This window comes from Hemitrygon akajei, chromosome 4 (genome assembly GCF_048418815.1).
Source record: "Hemitrygon akajei chromosome 4, sHemAka1.3, whole genome shotgun sequence".
NCBI classification, from domain to species: domain Eukaryota; kingdom Metazoa; phylum Chordata; class Chondrichthyes; order Myliobatiformes; family Dasyatidae; genus Hemitrygon; species Hemitrygon akajei.
In genome coordinates, this window is record NC_133127.1 from 6107753 (window position 1) to 6127430 (window position 19678).

At 44.8% G+C, this 19678-nt stretch overlaps 2 protein-coding genes across 3 annotated transcripts in view; both read left to right on the forward strand.

Annotated features, from left to right (window-relative positions):
- LOC140726081 (interferon-induced very large GTPase 1-like) overlaps window positions 1-19388 on the forward strand; it is a 92093-nt gene extending 72705 nt beyond the window's left edge. For both annotated transcript variants that reach the window (XM_073042018.1, XM_073042017.1), the window contains exon 2: window positions 11097-19388. In XM_073042018.1, the coding sequence (XP_072898119.1) occupies window positions 11332-16440 (5109 nt within the window). In that variant the 5' untranslated portion in view covers window positions 11097-11331 and the 3' untranslated portion in view covers window positions 16441-19388. The remainder of the gene's footprint in view (window positions 1-11096) is intronic.
- Window positions 1-19678, forward strand: part of LOC140726087 (up-regulator of cell proliferation-like) — a 620561-nt gene that overhangs the window by 265359 nt on the left and 335524 nt on the right. The window lies entirely within an intron of this gene.

Sequence of the window (19678 nt, forward strand, 5' to 3'; positions counted from 1 at the left end):
GTTCTCAGGGAAAGGTACAGAAGAAATGTGGCAAATATTCAGGGGATATTTGTGTGGAGTTCTGTATAGGTACGTTTCAATAAGACAGGGAATTTATGGTAGGGTACAGGAACTGTGGTGTACAAAGGCTGTAGTAAATCTAGACAAGCAAAAAAGAAAAGGTTACGAAAGGTTCAGAGAGCTAGGTAATGTTAGACATCTAGAAGATTATAAGGCCAACAAGAAGGAGCTTAAGAAGGAGATTCGGAGAGCCAGAAGGGGCCATGAAAAGGCCTAGGCGGGTAGGATTAAGCAATCACCCAAGGCATTCTACAAGTATGTGAAGAGCAAGAGGGTAAGATATGAAAGAATAGGACCCATCAAGTGTGATGGTGGGAAAGTGTGTATGGAACCGGAGGAAATAGCGAAGGTACTTAATGAATACTTTACCTCAGTAATCACTATGGAAAAGGATCTTTGTGATTGCAGTGATGACTTGCAATGGACTGAAAAACTTGAGCATGTAGATATTAAGAAAGAGGATGTGCTGGAGCTTTTGGAAAGCATCAAGTTGGATAAGTCACCGGGACTGGATGAGATGTATCCCAGGCTGCTGTAGGAGGTGAGGGAGGAGATTGCTGATCCTCTGGTGATGATCTTTGAATCATCAATGGGGACGGGAGAGGTTCCAGAGGATTGGAGGGTCGTGGATGTTGTTCCCTTGTTCAAGAAAGGGAGTAGAGATAGCCCAGGAAATTATAGGCCAGTGAGTCTTACCTCAGTGGTTGGTAAATTGATGGAGAAGATCCTGAGAGGCAGGTTTTATGAACATTTGGAGAGGTATAATATGATTAGGAATAGTCAGCATGGCTTTGTCAAGGGCAGTCATGCCTTAAGAGCCTGATTGAATTTTTTGAGGATGTGACTAAACACATTGATGAAGGAAGAGCAGTAGATGCAGTGTATATGGATTTCAGGAAGGCATTTGATAAGGTACCCCATGCAAGGCTTACTGAGAAAGTAAGGAGGCATGGGATCCAAGGGGACATTACTTTGTGGATCCAGAACTGGCTTGCCCACAGAAAGCAAAGAGTGGTTGTAGACGGGTCATATTCTGCATGGAGGTCAGTGACCAGTGGTGTGCCTCGGGGATCTGTTCTAGTACCCTTACTCTTCGTAATTTTTATAAATGACCTGGATGAGGAAGTGGAGGGATGGGTTAGTAAGTTTGCTGATGACACAAAAGTTGGAGGTGTTGTGAATAGTATGGAGGGCTGTCAGAGACTACAGCAGGACATGGATAGGATGCAAAACTGGGCTGAGAAGTGGCAGATGGCGTTCAACCCAGATAAGTGTGAGGTGATTCATTTTGGTAGGTCAAATATGATGGCAGAATAAAATATTAATGGTAAAACTCTTGGCAGTATGGAGGATCAGAGGGATCTTGGGGTCCATGTCCATAGGATGCTCAAAGCAGCTGTGCAGATTGACTCAGTGGTTAAGAATGTGTATGGTGTATTGGCCTTCATCAATCCTGGAATTGAATTTAGGAGCCGAGAGGTAATGTTGCAGCTATATAGGACCCTGGTCAGACTCCACTTGGAGTACTGTGCTCAGTTCTGGTCACCTCACTACAGGAAGGATGTGGAAGCCATAGAAAGGGTGCAGAGGAGATTTACAAGGATGTTGCCCGGATTGGGGAGCATGCCTTATGAAAACAGGTTGAGTGAACTTGGCCTTTTCTCCTTGGAGCGACAGAGGATGAGAGATGATCTGATAGAGGTGTATAAGATGATGAGAGGCATTGATCTTGTGGATATTCATAAGTTTTTTCCCAGGGCTGAAATGATTGCCACAAGAAGGCACAGGTTTAATGCGCTTGGGAGTAGGTACCAAGGAGATGTCAGGGGTAAGTTTTTTACTCAGAGTGGTGAGTGCATGGAATAGGCTTCCGGCTATGGTGGTGGAGGCAGATATGATAAGGTCTTTTAAGAGACTTTTGGATAGGTAGATGGAGATTAGAAAAATAGAGGGTTATGGGTAACGCTAGTAATTTCTAAGGTAGGGACATATTCAGCAGAACTTTGTGGGCTGAAGGGCCTGTATTGTGCTGTAGGTTTTCTATGTTTCTAAAACATTCCGGCCCTGTGTCACTTCTTTCTAATGATTTAATTTCATTTTTTACCAATAATGCAACACAACCCCCATCCCCCCGGCCTTGCAGTTTGTCCTTTCAATAAAAATGTGTATCTTTGGATTAGTCTCCCAGCTATAATCTTCTTTCAGCTGTGATTCAGTGATGCCAACATTATACCTATCAATCTCCAACTGTGTTGCAAGTTCATCTGCCTTATTCCATATACTGCCCATATTCAAATATAAAACTTACAGTCCTGTATTCACCCTTTTCAATTTTGTCCGTCTTTTACGTTGCAACTCATCCCGTTGACTACAATTTTGCCCTATCAACAGCTTCTCCTCACTAAACAGTAAACCAACCACCTCATCTTCAGCACTACCATCCGACTTTCTGACAATACTTCCTACGATCATTAATGAATTAACATGTCCAAAAGGCATGACTAGGTATTCATAATGCCCAGTGAAGGTCATCTTCATTCTGAATGTCATTTTTTGGAGAAGGAAGTCGGAGGATCAGAACAGGAGTATGGTGGGAGCCATTTTGATTTTTTCTTCTTCTCATCAGAGTTAAGAGAGGTGGGACTGCGCAGGCATGTGACATCGGGCAGTGAAGCGGGGAAGATTTAAAAAGGACACAGCCTTATACAGCGGGCCACGTCATTTGTGGGCAGTGGAGTGAGCCGGGAGCAGAGTGAAGGGTTAAGGGCTTTGGCTCAACGAGCTTAGGCAGAAGCGGGAGAGCAAGGTAAGTTCAGGTTTCAGGTGCGCTGAGCTGCAGCTCCTGAGGGACCGTGTTAGGGAATTAGAGAGTACCCCAGTGGCTGTACCCCTTGACAATAAGTACTCCTGTTTGAGTACTGTTGTGAGTGACAGCCTACCTGGGGGAACCAACAGTGGCCGTGCCTCTGGCACAGAGTCTGGCCCTGTAGCTCAGAAGGGTAGGGAAAGGAAGAGGAAGACAGTAGTGATAGGGGACTCGATAGTTAGGGGGTCAGATAGGCGATTCTGTGGACGCGATCAGGAGACCCGGATTGTAGTTTGCCTCCCTGGTGCCAGGGTCCGGGATGTTTCTGATCGCGTCCAAGATATCCTGAAGTGGGAGGGTGAGGAGCCAGAGATCGTGGTACATATAGGTACCAATGACATAGGTAGGAAAAGGGAAGAAGTCCTGAAAGGAGAATATAGGGAGTTAGGAAGGCAGTTGAGAAGAAGGAACGCAAAGGTAGTAATCTCGGGATTACTGCCTGTGCCACATGACAGTGAGAGTAGGAATGGAATGAGGTGGAGGACAAATGCTCGGCTGAGGGATTGGAGCAGGGGGCAGGGATTCAAGTTTCTGGATCATTGGGACCTCTTTTGGGGCAGGTGTGACCTGTACAAAAAGGACGGGTTACACTTGAATCCTAGGGGGACCAAAATCCCGGCGGGAAGGTTTAATAGAGCTGTTAGGGAGGGTTTAAACTAATTTGGCGGTGGGATGGGAACCGGAATGATGGAGCGGAGGAGAAGGAAAACAGAAATAAATCTAAGGTAGTGGGCAGTAAGGATGTCAGGAAGGACAGGCAGGTGATGGAGCAAATCTGCAGCCATTGGGATGAGGTTCAGTGCAATCAATGCAAAAAGTACCAAATACTGGACTTAAGGTGTTATACTTAAATGCACGCAGCATAAGGAATAAAGTGGATGATCTTGTTGTACAGCTACAGATTGGCAGGTATGATGTTGTGGCCATCACTGAAACGTGGCTGAAGGATGCATGTCTCTGGGAGCTGAACGTCCAAGGATACACGGTGTATCGGAAGGATAGGCAGGTAGGTAGAGGGGGTGGCGTGGCTTTAATGGTAAGAAATTATCTTAATTCATTAGAAAGAGTTGACATAGGATCGGAAGGTACAGAATCTTTATGGGTTGAGCTAAAAAATCGCAGGGGTAAAAGGACCCTGATGGCAGTTATCAACAGGCCTCCAAACAGCTGCAGTGATGTGGACTACAAATTACAACAGGAAATAGAAAAGGCTTGCCAGATAATTGTAGATTGTATTATGATAATTGTAGAGGATTTTAACATGCAAGTGGATTGGGAAAATCAGGTCGGCACTGGATCTCAAGAGAGAGAATTTGTAGAATGTCTACAAGATGGCTTTTTAGAACAGCTTGTTGTTGAGCCCACCAGGGCATCGGCTGTACTGGATTGGGTATTGTGTAATGAACCAGAGGTGATTAGAGAGATGGAAGTGAAAGAACCCTTAGGAGGCAGTGATCATAACATGATTGAGTTCACTGTGAAATTTGAGAAAGAGAAGCCGAAATCCGATGTGTCGGTATTTCAGTGGAGTAAAGGAAATTACAGTGGCATGAGAGAGGAACTGGCCAAGGTTGACTGGAAAGGGATACTAGCGGGAAGGACGGCAGAGCAGCAGTGGCTGGAGTTTATGCGAGAAGTGAGGAAGGTGCAAGACAGATATATTCCAAAGAAGAAGAAATTTTCAAAAAAAGGATGCAACCGTGGCTGACAAGAGAAGTCAAAGCCAAAGTAAAAGCAAAGCAGAGGGCATACAAGGAAGCAAAAATTAGTGGGAAGACAGGATTAGGAAGTTTTTAAAAGCTTACAAAAAGAAACTAAGGTGGTCATCAAGAGGGAAAAGATGAACTATGAAAGGAAGCTAGCAAATAATATCAAAGAGGATACTAAACGCTTTTTCAAGTACATAAAGAGTAAAACACAGGTGAGAGTAGATATAGGACCAATAGAAAATGATGCTGGAGAAATTGTAATGGGAGATAAGGAGATGGCGGAGGAACTGAACGAGTATTTTGCATCAGTCTTCACTGAGGAAGACATCAGCAATATATCGGACATTCAAGGGTGTCAGGGAAGAGAAATATGCGCAGCCGCATTTACAACAGAGAAAGTACTCAGGAAGCTGAAAAGTCTAAGGGTAGATAAATCTCCCGGACCAGATGGAATGATCCCTCGTGTTCTGAAGGAAGTAGCAGTGGAGATTGTGGAGGCATTAGCAATGACCTTTCAAAAGTCAATAGATTCTGGCCTGGTTCCGGAGGACTGGAAGATTGCAAATGTCACTCTGCTATTTAAAAAGGGGGCAAGGAAGCAAAAAGGAAATTATAGACCTGTTAGCTTGACATTGTTGGTTGGGAAGTTGTTGGAGTCGATTGTCAAGGATGAGGTTACGGAGTACCTGGAGGCATATGACAAGATAGGTAGAACTCAGCATGGTTTTCTTAAAGGAAAATCCTGTCTGACAAACCTAGTGCAATTTTTTTGAGGAAATTACAAGTAGGCTAGATAAGGGAGATGCAGTGGATGTTGTGTATTTGGATTTTCAGAAGACCTTTGACAAGGTGCTGCACATAAGGCTGCCAAACAAGATAAGAGCCCATGGAATTACGGGGAAGTTACATACATGGATAGGGTGTTGGTTGATTGGCAGGAAACAGAGAGTGGGAATAAAGGGATCCCATTCTGGTTGGCTGCCGGTTACCAGTGGTGTTCCACAGGGGTCCGTTTTGGGGCTGCTTCTTTTTACGTTGTATATCAACGATTTGGATTATGGAATAGATGGCTTTGTGGCTAAGTTTGCTGATGATAGAAAGATAGGTGGAGGGGCCGGTAGTGCTGAGGAAACAGAGAGTCTGCAGAGAGACTTGGATAGATTGGGGGAATGGGCAAAGAAGTGGCAAATGAATTACAATGTTGGAAAGTGTATGGTCATGCACTTCGGTAGAAGATATAAACAGGCAGACTATTATTTAAATGGGGAGAGAATTCAAAGTTCTGAGATGCAACGGGACTTGGGAGTCCTCGTGCAGGATACCCTTAAGGTTAACCTCCAGGTTGAGTTGGTGGTGAAGAAGGCGAATGCAATGTTGGCATTCATTTCTTGAGGAACAGAGTATAGGAGCAGGGATGTGATGTTGAGGCTCTATAAGGCATTGGTAAGACTTCACTTGGAATACTGTGTGCAGTTTTGGGCTCCTTATTTAAGAAAGGATGTGCTGACATTGGAGAGAGTTCAGAGAAGATTCACTAGAATGATTCCAGGAATGAGATGGTTAACATATCAGGAACGTTTGACCGCTCTTGGACTGTACTCCTTGGAGTTTAGAAGAATGAGGGGGGACCTCATAGAAACATTTCGAATGTTGAAAGGCATGGACAGAGTGGGTGTGGCAAAGTTGTTTCCCATGGTGGGGGAGTCTAGTACGAGAGGACATGACTTGAGGATTGCAAGACGCCCATTCAGAACAGAGATGCGAAGAAATTTTTTTAGCCAGAGGGTGGTGAATCTATGGAATTTGTTGACACGGGTGGCAGTGGAGGCCAAGTCATTGGGTCAATTTAAGGCAGAGATTGATCGGTATCTGAGTAGTCAGGGCATCAAAGGTTATGGTGAGAAGGCGGGGGAATGGGACTAAAGGGGAGATTGGATCAGCTCATGATGAAATGGTGGAGCAGACTCGATGGGCCGAATGGCCGACTTTTACTCCCTTGTCTTCTGGTCTTATGGTCTTCCATTCATCACACTGACAAATCCAAATTGAATTAAATCCAAGATCTAATTTAGTGAAGAATTTGACCCTTGCAGTAAACCAAAGGCTGAGTTCATTGATGGTAAGCAGTAATGATTTTTATTGGTAATCTTGCTAAGATTCCAATAACCAATACCCAGTCACAAACAAGAGAAAATCTGCAGATGCTGGAAATCTGAGCAACACACACAAAATGCTGGAGGAACTCAGTTGGCCAGGCAGCATCTATGGAAAATGTACGGGCGACATTCTGGGCCGAGACCCTTCGGCAGGACTGGAGAAAAAAAACTGAGGAGTAGATTTAAAATGTGGGGGGAAGAGAGAAACACGAGGTGATAGGTGAAACCTGGAGAGGGAGGGGCAGGGTAAAGAGCAGGGAAGTTGATCGGTGAAAGAGAAAGAAGGGGATGGAAGAAAGGAAAAGGGAGAAGGAGCAACAGAAGGAGACGATGGGTGGGCAAGGAGATCAGGTGAGAGAGGGAAAGGGGAGGGGGTGGCTGGGGACATTACCGGAAGTTTGAGAAATCGATGTTCATGCCATCAATCCTACAAGTGCGGCCTGACTAGTGTCTTATAAAAGCTCAGCATTCTCTCCTTTTATATTCTGTTCCTCTTGGGGAAAAAACGCATTTGGCTTTTTTTACCACAGACTCAACCTGTAAATTAACCTTCTGGGAGTCTTGCACAAGGACTCCTAAAACCCTCTGCAGCTTTGATGTTTGAACTTTCTCCCCATTTAGATAATAGTCCACACTATTGTTCCTTTTACCAAAATGCATTATCATACATTTCCCAACACCGTATTCCATCTGCCACTTTTTCCCCATTCTTCCAATTTGTCTAAGTCCTGCTGCAATTGCAATGCTTCCTCAGCACTACCTACCCCTCCACCTACCTTTGTATCGTCCACAAATTTTGCCTCAAAGCCATCAATGCCATTATCTAAATCACTGACAAATGATATGAAAAGTAAGTGTTCCAATTCTGACCCCTGAGGAATGTCGGCAGACAACCAAAAAAGTTTATTTGCATTCACAGCCTCCTGCCTGTCAACTATACCTCTATCCATGCCAGTATCTCTCCTGTAACACCATATCATGTGTGATACCTTATCAAGTGCCTTCTGAAAATCCTAGTAACAGATTTGTCAGGCAAGATTTCCCTTTGTAGAAACCATGCTGACTTTGACTTATTTTATCAGTAGTCTCCAAGTAGCCTGAGACTTTATCCATAATAACAGACTCCAACACCTTCCCAACCACTGAGGTTAGACTAACTGGTCTATAATTTCCTCTCTTTTGCCTTCCTCCCTTCTGAAAGAGTGGAGTGACATTTGCAATTTTCCAGTCCTCCAGGACCATGCCAGATGGAAGTGATTCTTGAATGATCATGACCAATGTATTCGTTGTCTCTTCAACAACCTCTCTCAGGACTCTGGGATGTAATCCATCAAGTTCAGGTGACTTATCCACCTTAAGACATTTCAGTTTGCCAAGCACGTTTTCCTTCGTAATAGCAATGGCACTCACTCCTGCTCCCTGACACTCAGGACCTCTGGCACACTGAAGTCTGATGCAAAGTACCCATTAAGTTCATCTGCCGTTTCTTTGTCCCCCATTACTATCCTCACCAGCATCATTTTCCAGTGGTCCAATATCAACTCTCACTTCCCTTTTATTCCTTATATAACTGAAAAATCTTCTAGTATCCTGCTTTATATTATTAACTAGTCTGCCCTCATTTCATCTTTTCCCTTTGTTATGGATTCAGCAACAATAAATATATGAGTGAGGCAGGGTTTTTTTTATAACAAATAAAACATTTATTAAACACTGAAAAACAAAGCCCCCAAAAGTAAACAAACCACTCACGTAACCGGAAATCAGCTGCTGTGCGGCAGCTTAAACAGTTCTTAAAGCAATGAAGCTTAAACAGTTTTTAAAGCGATGTTACAAAAACAATTCTTCAAAGTAATATTGCGAAAGTTCAAAATGCTTACAGTCCATTTAAGGGAGAGACTTTTTTAAGACGATTTAAATTCTCTTTCACGTCGTCTTGCTTCGATTCCTAGTTGAACTATTTTTCCACGAAGAAATTACGAAGGTGAAAAATGAAACGGCTTAAAGGCACTGACCCTTCCTTTACAAAACTGTTCCCAATCCTTTCTGCTATTATTCACAGGGATTAACACGGGCACAGTCAACGAATTCCTTCCGAATGAGGATCAAACAAGTTCGAACCTGTTTCACCGTTGAAATCGACTTCCCTCGATCTTTTAACTCCCGAACTCCAATCTTCACTCTCCACTGATTCTCAACTAGCAGTATTATAAAGAAACTGCTGGCAATGACCTTTTAAACTTTAGGCATTAAATAAAACTCCATCTTTCAACTAAACTGCGTCATAACATTAAATCACGCAGTGGCATGAAGTAAACATGGCAAATCCAGCCACGAACTGCCCCTCCTCACAGGGAGGGGTCCTCCTTTTATACCCTGTAAAAAAAACCTGTCACATGACCTCTACTGGCAGGAAAATGACGTCACTCCACCATCACAAGACCATTATCTCAAGTCCAGTATAGCTTCAACATCAGTCACGTGACAAGTACACCACTGTCACGTGTCACGGGTACGTAACACCTTCTTATAGCTTTTTAAATTGAATTTTGTTCGATTTTAAAAGCTTCCCAATCATCCAAGTTCTCACTCACTTTTACAACATTATATGCCCTTTCCTTGGCTTTTATGCAGTCCTTAGCTTCCTTTGTCAGCCATTGTTCAATACTCCTGCCATTAGAGAGCTTCGTCTGTGGGACATACTGTATCTATCCTACACCTTGTGAACTATTCCCAGAAACTTCAGGCACCTCTGCTCTGGTCTCATCCCCACCGGTATCCTCCTGCAATCCAGCTGGACAAGTTTCTCTCTCACGCCTCTTTAATTCCTTTTATCCCATTGCGATACCGATTGATATGACTTGTGCATCTCCCTGTCAAATTGCAGTCTGAATTCAATCATATCATTCACACTGCCTCCTAAGGGTCCCTTTACACTGATCATCCGGATAGCCAGAGGCATTTTCCCAGGGCTGAAATAGCTAACACGAGGGGGCGTAGTTTTAAGGTGCTTGGAAATAGGTACTGAGGAGATGTCAGGGTAGGTTTTTCACACACAGAGTGGTGGGAGTGTGGAATGCACTGTTGGCAGCGGTGGTGGAGGCGAATACAATAGGGTCTTTTAAGAGACTCTTAGATAGGTACATGGAGCTTAGAAAAATAGTGGGCTACGTGCTAGGGAAATTCTAGGCAGTCTCTAGAGTAGGTTACATGGTTGGCACAACATTGTGGGCTGAAGGGCCTGTTATGTGCTGTAAATGTCTGTTTTATTAAGCTCCCTCATCAGATCTGGGTTATTACACAACACCAGGATAACCTTTCCCCGAGTAGGCTCAAGCACAAGGTGTTCTAAAATAAACATCTCGTAGGCACTCAACAAATTCCCTCTCTTGCGATCCAACACCAACTTGATTTTCTCAATCCCCTTGCATATTGAAATCCCCCACCATAATTGTGTCATTACTCTTATTACATGTTTTTTCTAGCTCCCTTTGCCATATCAATCAACATCTTGCTTACTGTTTGGAGGCCTATGTATGATTCCCATAAAGTTTTTTTAACCCTTGTAGTTTCTTCACTCCACCCACAAAGATTGAACATTCTCTCACCCTATGTCACCTCTTTCTAAAGATGTGATTCTATCTCTTACCAAAAGAGCCACACCACCGCCTGTGCCTTCCTGCTCGTCCTTTCAATACAAAGTTTATCCTTTGATGTTAAGCTCCCAACTGTGGCCTTCTTTCAGCCACGACTCAGTGACGCCCACAATGTCATACCGACCAATCTCTAATTGTGCCATGAGTTTGTCCACCTCATTCCAAAAGCTATGCACATTTAAATACACCACCTTTAGTCCTGTATTCTTTGCTCTTTTCAATTCTGCCTCTGTGGTACAATTTAACTCTTTGCTCTGTCTGTATTTTTACCCAGACATTGGCCTGTCCTTCCTTACATTCATGTTACACCCATCATCTACTTGTAAACCTGCTGGCTCACCCTCAGCTCTATCATCCTGGTTCCCATCCTGTGTTCTATGTTCTATGTTCTAATTGTGTGCCCCCTTTTGTGGAGACTTGGACATCACGACCCCTTACAGTCGGCCTGTGCCCTGGTCCTAGACTCATTAGCCAGTGGGAACATCCTCCCTGTATCCAGCAATGTTAAACTCTGTCCTCAGTTCAGTGAGATCACAACTCATTCTTCTAACCCCCAGTGAACAGAGGGCTGGTCAACTCAACTTCTCCTGATGTGACAGACTCACCAACACATGGAGCTGAAACACTGACCCTGTTTCTCTCTCCACAGATGCTGCCTGACCTGCTGAGTATTTCAACGATTCTCTGATTTCACTCCGGAAAAAAATCTGCAGAATCATCATTACAGTCACTCAAGAGAAAGTACATCGTTCACTTAATAAGAATAACAAGTTCCCAGTCCTCCTGGTGTGTTGTCACCAAGGCCAGGTGTAATTCTATGGCCAATTCCAGGTTCCCATGGTAATCTCCTACTGACTGTGCTCAGTACACACTGTGCCAGGACAATGAGAACTGACAGAGATCAGCAGACAGAGGCACGGAACCAGTCAGAGGATCAGCCCTGTGCTTCTGGGACAGGAACTGTGTATTCCAATAGAACATCAGGCATAGCAAATATCCTTGACTGGAAAATAGTCAAAAGTATAAATCGTTTGAGACTAGCTTGGGAATCGAAGAAAGAGAACTGCAAGTCTATCCCCAAAACACCCCCTTTACCCAAACTCCCACACAACAAAGAGGACAGAGATTCCAGGAGAACACAGAGCGCATCAGAGACGATGAGGAACATTTTACCAGCTGGAAATAATGAGTCTGAAAATCTCAGCCTCCCACAAATTGTGAAGGATTTGGGATTACAGGATCATTATCCTCACAAACTGTCTCTTCAGGCTGTTCGGGAGGTATCCCATGATAAACCGGAGGACAGCAAACCAACTCGAGCAGAAGATCTTCCCTGGCGATTTCTCCAAAGGATCCTCTCTGCCAATTCACTGGCGAGGAATCCCGAATGGCCACCTGCTAGGTACCCAGATGGCGAGGGTGATGGTGATGAAGAATTAAGTGATTTCTTTGAAGTTACAGCACCAGGGGATCATGGGATGAATCCTCTGGATATCATTGCTGCCATTTTCCTCTGTGCTCACCACTCTCTCCAGCAGGAACTGATGCTGAAGATGTCTCTGTGCCAGTTTGCATTACCCTTTCTGATGCCAGACACACACAGTCACCCCATGGACAAGGTGAGGGGACCCACAGAAGGGTCTGGTGCCACTCTTCTCCTCTGGGCCATGAGGCCCATTGTTAAAACATGGTGCCCACATTCTCCTACAGACAGCAGCCCCGTTGTGGAGGTGCCCATCGTGACAGCAGCCATGCCAACGGTGTCCTTCCTCAGACTGGGAAGGTGCACAGTGTCCAAATCCCGAATCCTCAATCTCACCCTGTGTCAGGCACAGCTGCAGCAGAACATCTTCCTGCACTCCGAGATGGAATGTGGGAATGTGCCCCGCAGGATATCCGATGGAATGGCTGAGATCAGCTGGTATCTCCCTTCTGGGAAGAGTAACACGGATATTTTCCCAGAGGCTGCTGCATTCATTAACCTCCGAGGCGATGCTGAAACTTTCCAGGGAAACGCTCAGTTTCTGGCAAAAGTATCTGCTGCTCTCTTTATTTTCATTGATGTTATCGGTGAGAAGGAACGAGAATTCCTCACCTCTCTCACACAGTCACCAGCAAAACACTTTCTCATAGTCAACACCCACATCAATCAGCAACACATAACCCCTGAGCAGGTGAAGAAACTGTTCAAAGATCTAAAGTTAGAACCTCAACAATGCATTCTTCGGGCAAATGTAAATGAGGCTAAACTTGTGGACAAGCTCCGTTCTCAGATCAAACAAGTAATTCTAATGAGGGACAGGGACCAGACCTTGCTGAGCCTGGAGAAAATGGCTGACATTGCGATGGAAAGTGAGATTGAGGTCGATGAACGTCAACCTGAAATACAACGAGCCAAGGAACTGACCAAAATACTGGACAGACTTGACTCAGGAGACATTACTGGGTATAAAAGGAGAGTGTTGCCCTTTCATGGAGAGCCTTGGCAAGGGTTGTCTAAAGTTGAAAAAGAGAAATCTCGGATGAAACTCCGTGGGGACAGAACCACAGAAGTGTATAACCACGAACTGGACCGGGAGAAGAACAGAATCCGGGAAGCTCAGCTCAGACAGAGTCTGTCGGAAGAGATGCGGCTGTTCATTGAACACCTCACCCGTCATGGTGGGGTTGACAGAGCCATTTCCCTACAGTGGCTGAAGCTGGAACTGGACAGTAAATCACGGGCAGTTATGGCAGGATTGTGTAGAATTTATAAAGAACTGTACAAAGACTCAAAGCAGAAAGTGAAGGAACTGAAGGAGTTGGATCAGAAGATGTCTGATAGTTCCCTGGGTCTCGAGCATTTCATGAGGGAACTTGGTCAGGTTTATGAACTTTCAGTGACTCGACACAACGTCACCCAAAGGACACAGATCCACCCAGAGGTGTCGCAGTTCCCAGGTGTTGCTGCTGAACTGTTGCTGGAAGGGTTCCCACTGGAACTCATCGATGGAGACGTTTCCAACGTTCCCATTCCATGGATCACTGCCGTACTCACAGAAGTGGCCAACAAAGTGGGAGGAGCTTGCCGAGTGTTTGTGCTGACGGTGATCGGAGTTCAGAGCACGGGCAAGTCCACACTCCTCAACACAATGTTCTGTTTGCGGTTTGCTGTGAGCAGCAGCCGATGTACTCGAGGGGCCTACATGCAGTTGATCAAAGTCACAGGGAGCCCGGCCGAGGAGCTGGGCTGTGAGTTCATCCTGGTCATTGACACAGAGGGGCTGAGAGCCCCAGAACTCGCAACACTGACAGACAGCTACGAGCACGACAATGAGCTGGCAACGTTCGTGGTTGGATTAAGCAACTTAACGTTGGTAAACATCGGGATGGAAAATCAGTCAGAGATGAAAGATATTTTACAGATTGTTGTTCATTCCTTAATCCGCATGAGGGAGACAGGGAAAGGGCCAAAGTGCATATTTGTGCACCAGAACGTCGGCGATGTGAGTGCGCATGATCAGAATCTGAGAGGCCGTCAGAAACTCCTGGAGCAGCTGGATAAGATGACAGAGGCTGCAGCAAAGCTGGAGAAGGTAGACCGAGTAACGTTCCGTGATGTGATGGACTATGATGCTGACAAGGACAACTGGTACATCCCTGGTCTGTGGCATGGTACACCCCCAATGGCTGCAGTCAACACCGGCTACAGTGAACACGTCTCCCAACTGAAGAAGAACCTAATTCAGTGTCTACTCCAACGGAGCCAATGCCAAGGTGCTTTCACTATCCCAGACTTTATCAAATGGATGGCTGGGCTTTGGGAGCAGGTGAAACACGAAAATTTCATTTTCAACTTCCAGAACAGCCTGGTCGCAGAGGCTTACAACCACATCTCCATGAAGTACAAGGACTGGGAGTGGGAACTCCGCAAATTCACTCACTCCTGGGGAAATGAGGCTGAAAACAGAATCAGCAATGCCAAAGGAGATCTCACCGAACTGCTCTATAATCTGGAGAGGGAGATGAGGACAGAGATGAACAAAAGGGAGGGTGACACTCTGGGTAAACTACAAGCTCTGTATGAAAGTGGGGCTGATAACGTGTATCTGATGGAGAAATACAGAGAGGAATTTAAGCTCAGCATCTCCAGTTTATGCAGCCGACTTCAGCACGATTCAATGCAGAGATGTAGAGATGCCGTGAATAGATGGGTGGGATTGCAGGGAGTGGATGATATTTGTAATAATTTTCAGAAGAAGATTGGAGAACAGGTGAAGGAGCTTTTACAGAATTGTAAAGTAGCAAATCGGGTGTTGGGTCAACAGGAATTGAAAAATCAATTTGACAAGATGTGGGAAGATACACTCTCTAAGCTGGAGTATCAGCCCTGCAGAGAAAGAAACATTGAACTGGAGATTGAAAATCTTCTCAGAGAGGAAACAAAACCTCAAGGGAGAGTGATTAATGAAAGTCTAAAAGGTAAAAATCTCTGTGAACTGGGGACCCAGTACTTTCAGGATGTAGAGAAACACATCAATATGTCATATTTGAGATGCGGTGAAAGTAGAATCTTTCCATCCAGATTGCAATCAGATCTCGATCAAGCAGCAAAGATTACAAAGTCCATCGAGGATGAATGCAGACATTGGATCACTGACATCACAAAAAAGGACATGGATTATGACAACAAATATTGCATTGAACTTTTGAATATGATAGGGGGAAAATTTAACAATATTTCACATCAATACGTTTCAATGACTGAGGTTTTCAAGGCCGAGTTTAAACTTCACCTGTGTGGTTACGCTGTACCAAGATTCCAGGAGATGCACAGGAGGTTCATCCACAAACACAACCCACGGAGAAGACTGGAAAACATGAAAAGTAAATACTTTGATCTCTTCATGGATATTTACACAGAGCAGGATGAGAACCAGAGACAAGCAGATCGATTTGCACGATCTTGTTTCTTGCCAGCTCTCCGAGACACCACCCTCAAGACTCTCAGCGTGAACATCGTGGACGATATGAAAAAACATGACCCTGAGCGACAGTACAGTCTCCGCAACAACTTCACTGTGGCCCTCCTGGTCCACCTGAAACAAACAGATCGATTTGATGAATATCTCCGGTACATCACTGACTTTGAGAATTTTGCCAAAGACTGGCTCCATCAGCAAGTTATTAATCACTGCATGACAGAACGCGATGGAGAGAGCACATTTACCCATCTGGCTAAAGAAATCATCACAGAGATCACTGGGCAAGCTAAGGTCATTGTTCAGGATGCAGTGAAGCAGAACTTTGCTGGAAATGCTCGGAGCTTCCTAAACATGTTTGTTGAAAAGTTAAGCACAAGAATCTCGATGCCTGAAGATGAGATGAAACTCGTTCTGTTTCAGAGTGGCAGTGATGGCAAGAAATGTGCAGAAGCCATTCTGCCATGTATTAAAGAGGTGGAGCAGGATCTCCTCTGTGAGGTAAAAGGCTGGGATGCCAAAGCAAAGATTGAAGAATTATCCATGAAACCCAGGGAGGAGTTGTTCAAGGGGTTATTCAATTGTACGAAGAAATGTCCTTTCTGTGGGGTTTTCTGTGACTCAGAGACCCCGGTACACTCCCAACACTCCTGTAAACAGCACAGACCTAAAGGGCTCAACAGGCATCGATGGGCAGACAGTGAACATCTTGTAACGGATATCTGCACAACTTCAGTCGCAAGTGATAGTTCATTCAAAAATAATGACACAAATGGGAAAATACATCCCTACAAGGAATATCAAACAGTCAATGATAATTACAAATCCTGGATTATCCAACGGGAAATTTCTGCACAGTCAGCATCCTATTGGAAGAAGGTTTTCTATACTTTCAATCAGCAGTTTGCTGATGAATACGGAGCAAAGCCTGCAAAGATCGATGGAAGCTGGAACATTGACTGGGAGGTGGTGAGGGAAGAAATGAACAAGACGTTTAATACAAACATTCAGTCTTGGTCAATGTCCCTTTAAATGGCATTACTCAGTGAGAGACAGACAAAGGGAAACTGTCTTCCTCGGAAGGGTTGGATAGAGTAAATCACAGAGTGTTCAAATTCAAATCCAATCACAAATCATCAACGAACTGGCAGAGCGGAAGGAATGTTATCAATTGATAGTTTATCAAATTGGAATAGTTGATGAAGCAGATCACTGATCAATGAGAAGTATTTCTGAGAGAGTAAAAGGTATCCAGAGGGTAGGGACTAAATGTGAGGTTGGAGGGTGGGAAATGAGGATCTAGTAATGGAATTGAGGTGCTTTGAGTGATGGGATCAGGGGAACTCCAAAGTGGGATTGACAGATAGGTTGACGAGGGGAAGAGATATTGTGAGGATGGATTGAAGGATAGGGTGGGGGAATTAGAGATATGGTGATGAGGGGTTGAGGAATCGAGTGAGGTGGGATTGAGGGACAAAGTAAGAAGAGAAGTTATTAACAACCATTTCAGAAGGTAGAGGAGGATTGAGGGATAGGTCGAGTTGGGAATGAGGAATGGGGTGAGGAGAGATTGAGTGTTAGGTGAGGCAGGATCGTGGGATGGGGTAAGGCAAGATTGAGGGATAGGGTGAGGAAGGAAGGGTTTGAAAACCATTTCAGAAGGTAAAGGAGGATTGAGGGATAGGGTGAGGTGGGATTGAGGGGATGGGGTGAAGAGAGATTGAGGGATGTGTGAGGCAGGATTGAGGCATAGGGAGAGGAGGGAAGTGATTTCAGAAGTTAGAGGATTGAGGAACAGTCAGAAAGTGAAATGCTCGAAGAGATTCTAATGATATATCAGAGAGCAGCAGGCTGTTCAGCCCATCAAGCCTGTACTGTTGCTCATCGAGGACATGGCTGGTCTTCTACATCAAGCACAATAGCACAGAAGCAAACCCTTTGGCCCATCTAGTCCATGCTGACTCAATCTTCTCCCTGGTCTCAACTACCTGCAACTGAAACATACCCCTCCAAACCCCTCTCATTCATGTAACTATGCAAACTAACCTTAAATGTTATAATCAAACCCACATCTACCACTTCCACTGGCAGCCTGTTCCACATTTGCACCACCCTCTGAGTGAAAAAGTTCTCCCTCATGTTCCCCTTAAATATTTCACCCTTCACCCAAAACCTATGAGCTAATCTCACCCAACCTGAGGGGGAATGCCTGCTGGCATGCACCTCAATTGTGTACACTTCTCATTCTCCTACATTCATGGTCAATAAAGTCCTCACTTACTCTCCCTTTCCCCATAACTCAGGTCCTCAAGTCCTGGCAACATCCTTGTAAATTGTCTCTGCTCTCTTTCAAGTTTATTAAAATCTTTCCTGTGGGGAGATGACCAGAACTACACACAATACTCACTTTGTCAGTGTTTCTGTTCCTCTCCCCATTTTCTACACTGGCTCCATCTACCCTGCTGTTGCCCTCTCACTTATTGTCTTTACCCCCTTGCAGCCTCTTTGCCCCTCATCTATACTCACTTTCCCATTTCAGTAAACTTGGAAATATTACTTTCGGTCTCCTCAGGGAAATAACTGACTGTGAATAACTGGGACCCAAGCACTGATCCCTGTCTGAGACACCCCACGGATCACAGACCAGTCATGTGAGAAGGACCCATTCCTTGCTACCATTTCCTTTCTCTACATTAACCAATGTTCAGTCCATGCTGGAAATCTCTCCCAGTTCCAAGTGCTCTCGTCTTCTCTCCCTAACTCCATGTGCTTTAAACTTGTTCACCAACCTCCAGTGAGAGACCTTCTCAATTACCTGCCGAAAATCCAAATATATCACATCTACTGGTTCCCCCTGAACGACTTCACACAATACTTCCCCAAAGACCTCGGAAAGACCAGACAAATGTAACTTCCATTTCATTAATCCAGGCTGACTTGACTCACTCATAATATTTTCCAATGACCTTGATATCACATCCTTCGTTGTAGATTCCCCCATTTCTCCGAATGCCAGTGACAGGCTAACAGTTTGGTAGCTCACTGTTTCCTCTCTCCCTCCACTCTGGAGGAGTTCAGAGAGTCTGTGGTCTGCTGACCTGACCCACTGAGTTCCAGCAGCTCGTTTTTCATCCCAGATTCCAGTCCCTGCAGACCCGTGTGTTCCCAGCAGACATCACTGAGCAGCTTCAGCAGGCAGCTCATTCCCTTCAGCACATTGAATAAAGCACTCTGCTCACACACTGTTTCTCCTCCCTCAGATGCTGCCTGACCTGCTGAGCATTTCCAGCCTTTGCAGTTCTTTCATTGTCACTGACTCTGTTTGACCATGTGAGATTTTCTAAACACCTTGTCATCATTCCTTCAGTGTGTGTTCAGCATTTTTCCAGCGACAGACATCAAGACACCAAGTTTCCTGCTTTCTACCTCCGTCCTTTCTGAAATGGGATCCTTACATTTGTAGTTTTCCAAACAGCTGGGCCCATTCCAGAATCTGGGAAATCCTGGAACATCCCAACACTGGAACATGGAACAGTATATCACAGTGCAGGCCTTTCCCCATGAGATTGTGCCAAGAAAACCTCCCTCCCACATACCCCTCCATTGTTCTATCACCTATGTGCCTGTCTAAGAGACTATTAAATGCCCCCAATGTATCTGCCTCTACCAGCACCCCAGGAACGTGTTCCACACACCCACTACTCTCTGTGTAAAAATAACTTACCTCTGACATCACTCCTACAGCTTCTCCCCAATACTGTAAAGTTAGGCTCCCTCATATTAGCCATTTCCTCCCAGAAAAAAGTCTCTGTCTGTCCACTTGATCCACAGCACTTATCATTCTCTACACCTCTATCAAATCGCCTCTCATCCTCATTGTCTCCAAAGAGAAAAGCCAAGCTCAGTCATGAAATACAATGTTGGAAACTGCATGGTGATGCACTTCGGTAGTCAAAATAAATGTGCAGGCTGTTTTCTAAATGGGGAAAAAGCGCAACAATCTGAGTTTCAAAAGAACTTCGGAGTCCTTCTGCAGAACAGCCTATAGGTTAACTTGCAGGTTGAGTCAGTGGGGAGGAAGGAAATGTTAGCATTCATTTCAAGAGGTCTAGAATACAAGAGCAGGGATGTGATGCTGAGGATTATAAGGCACTGGTGAGGCCTCACCTTGAGTATTGTGAACAGATTTTGGCTCCTCATCTAAGAAGAGATGTGCTGGCATTGAAGAGTGTTCAGAGGAGGTTCATAAGGATGATTCTGGGAATGAAAG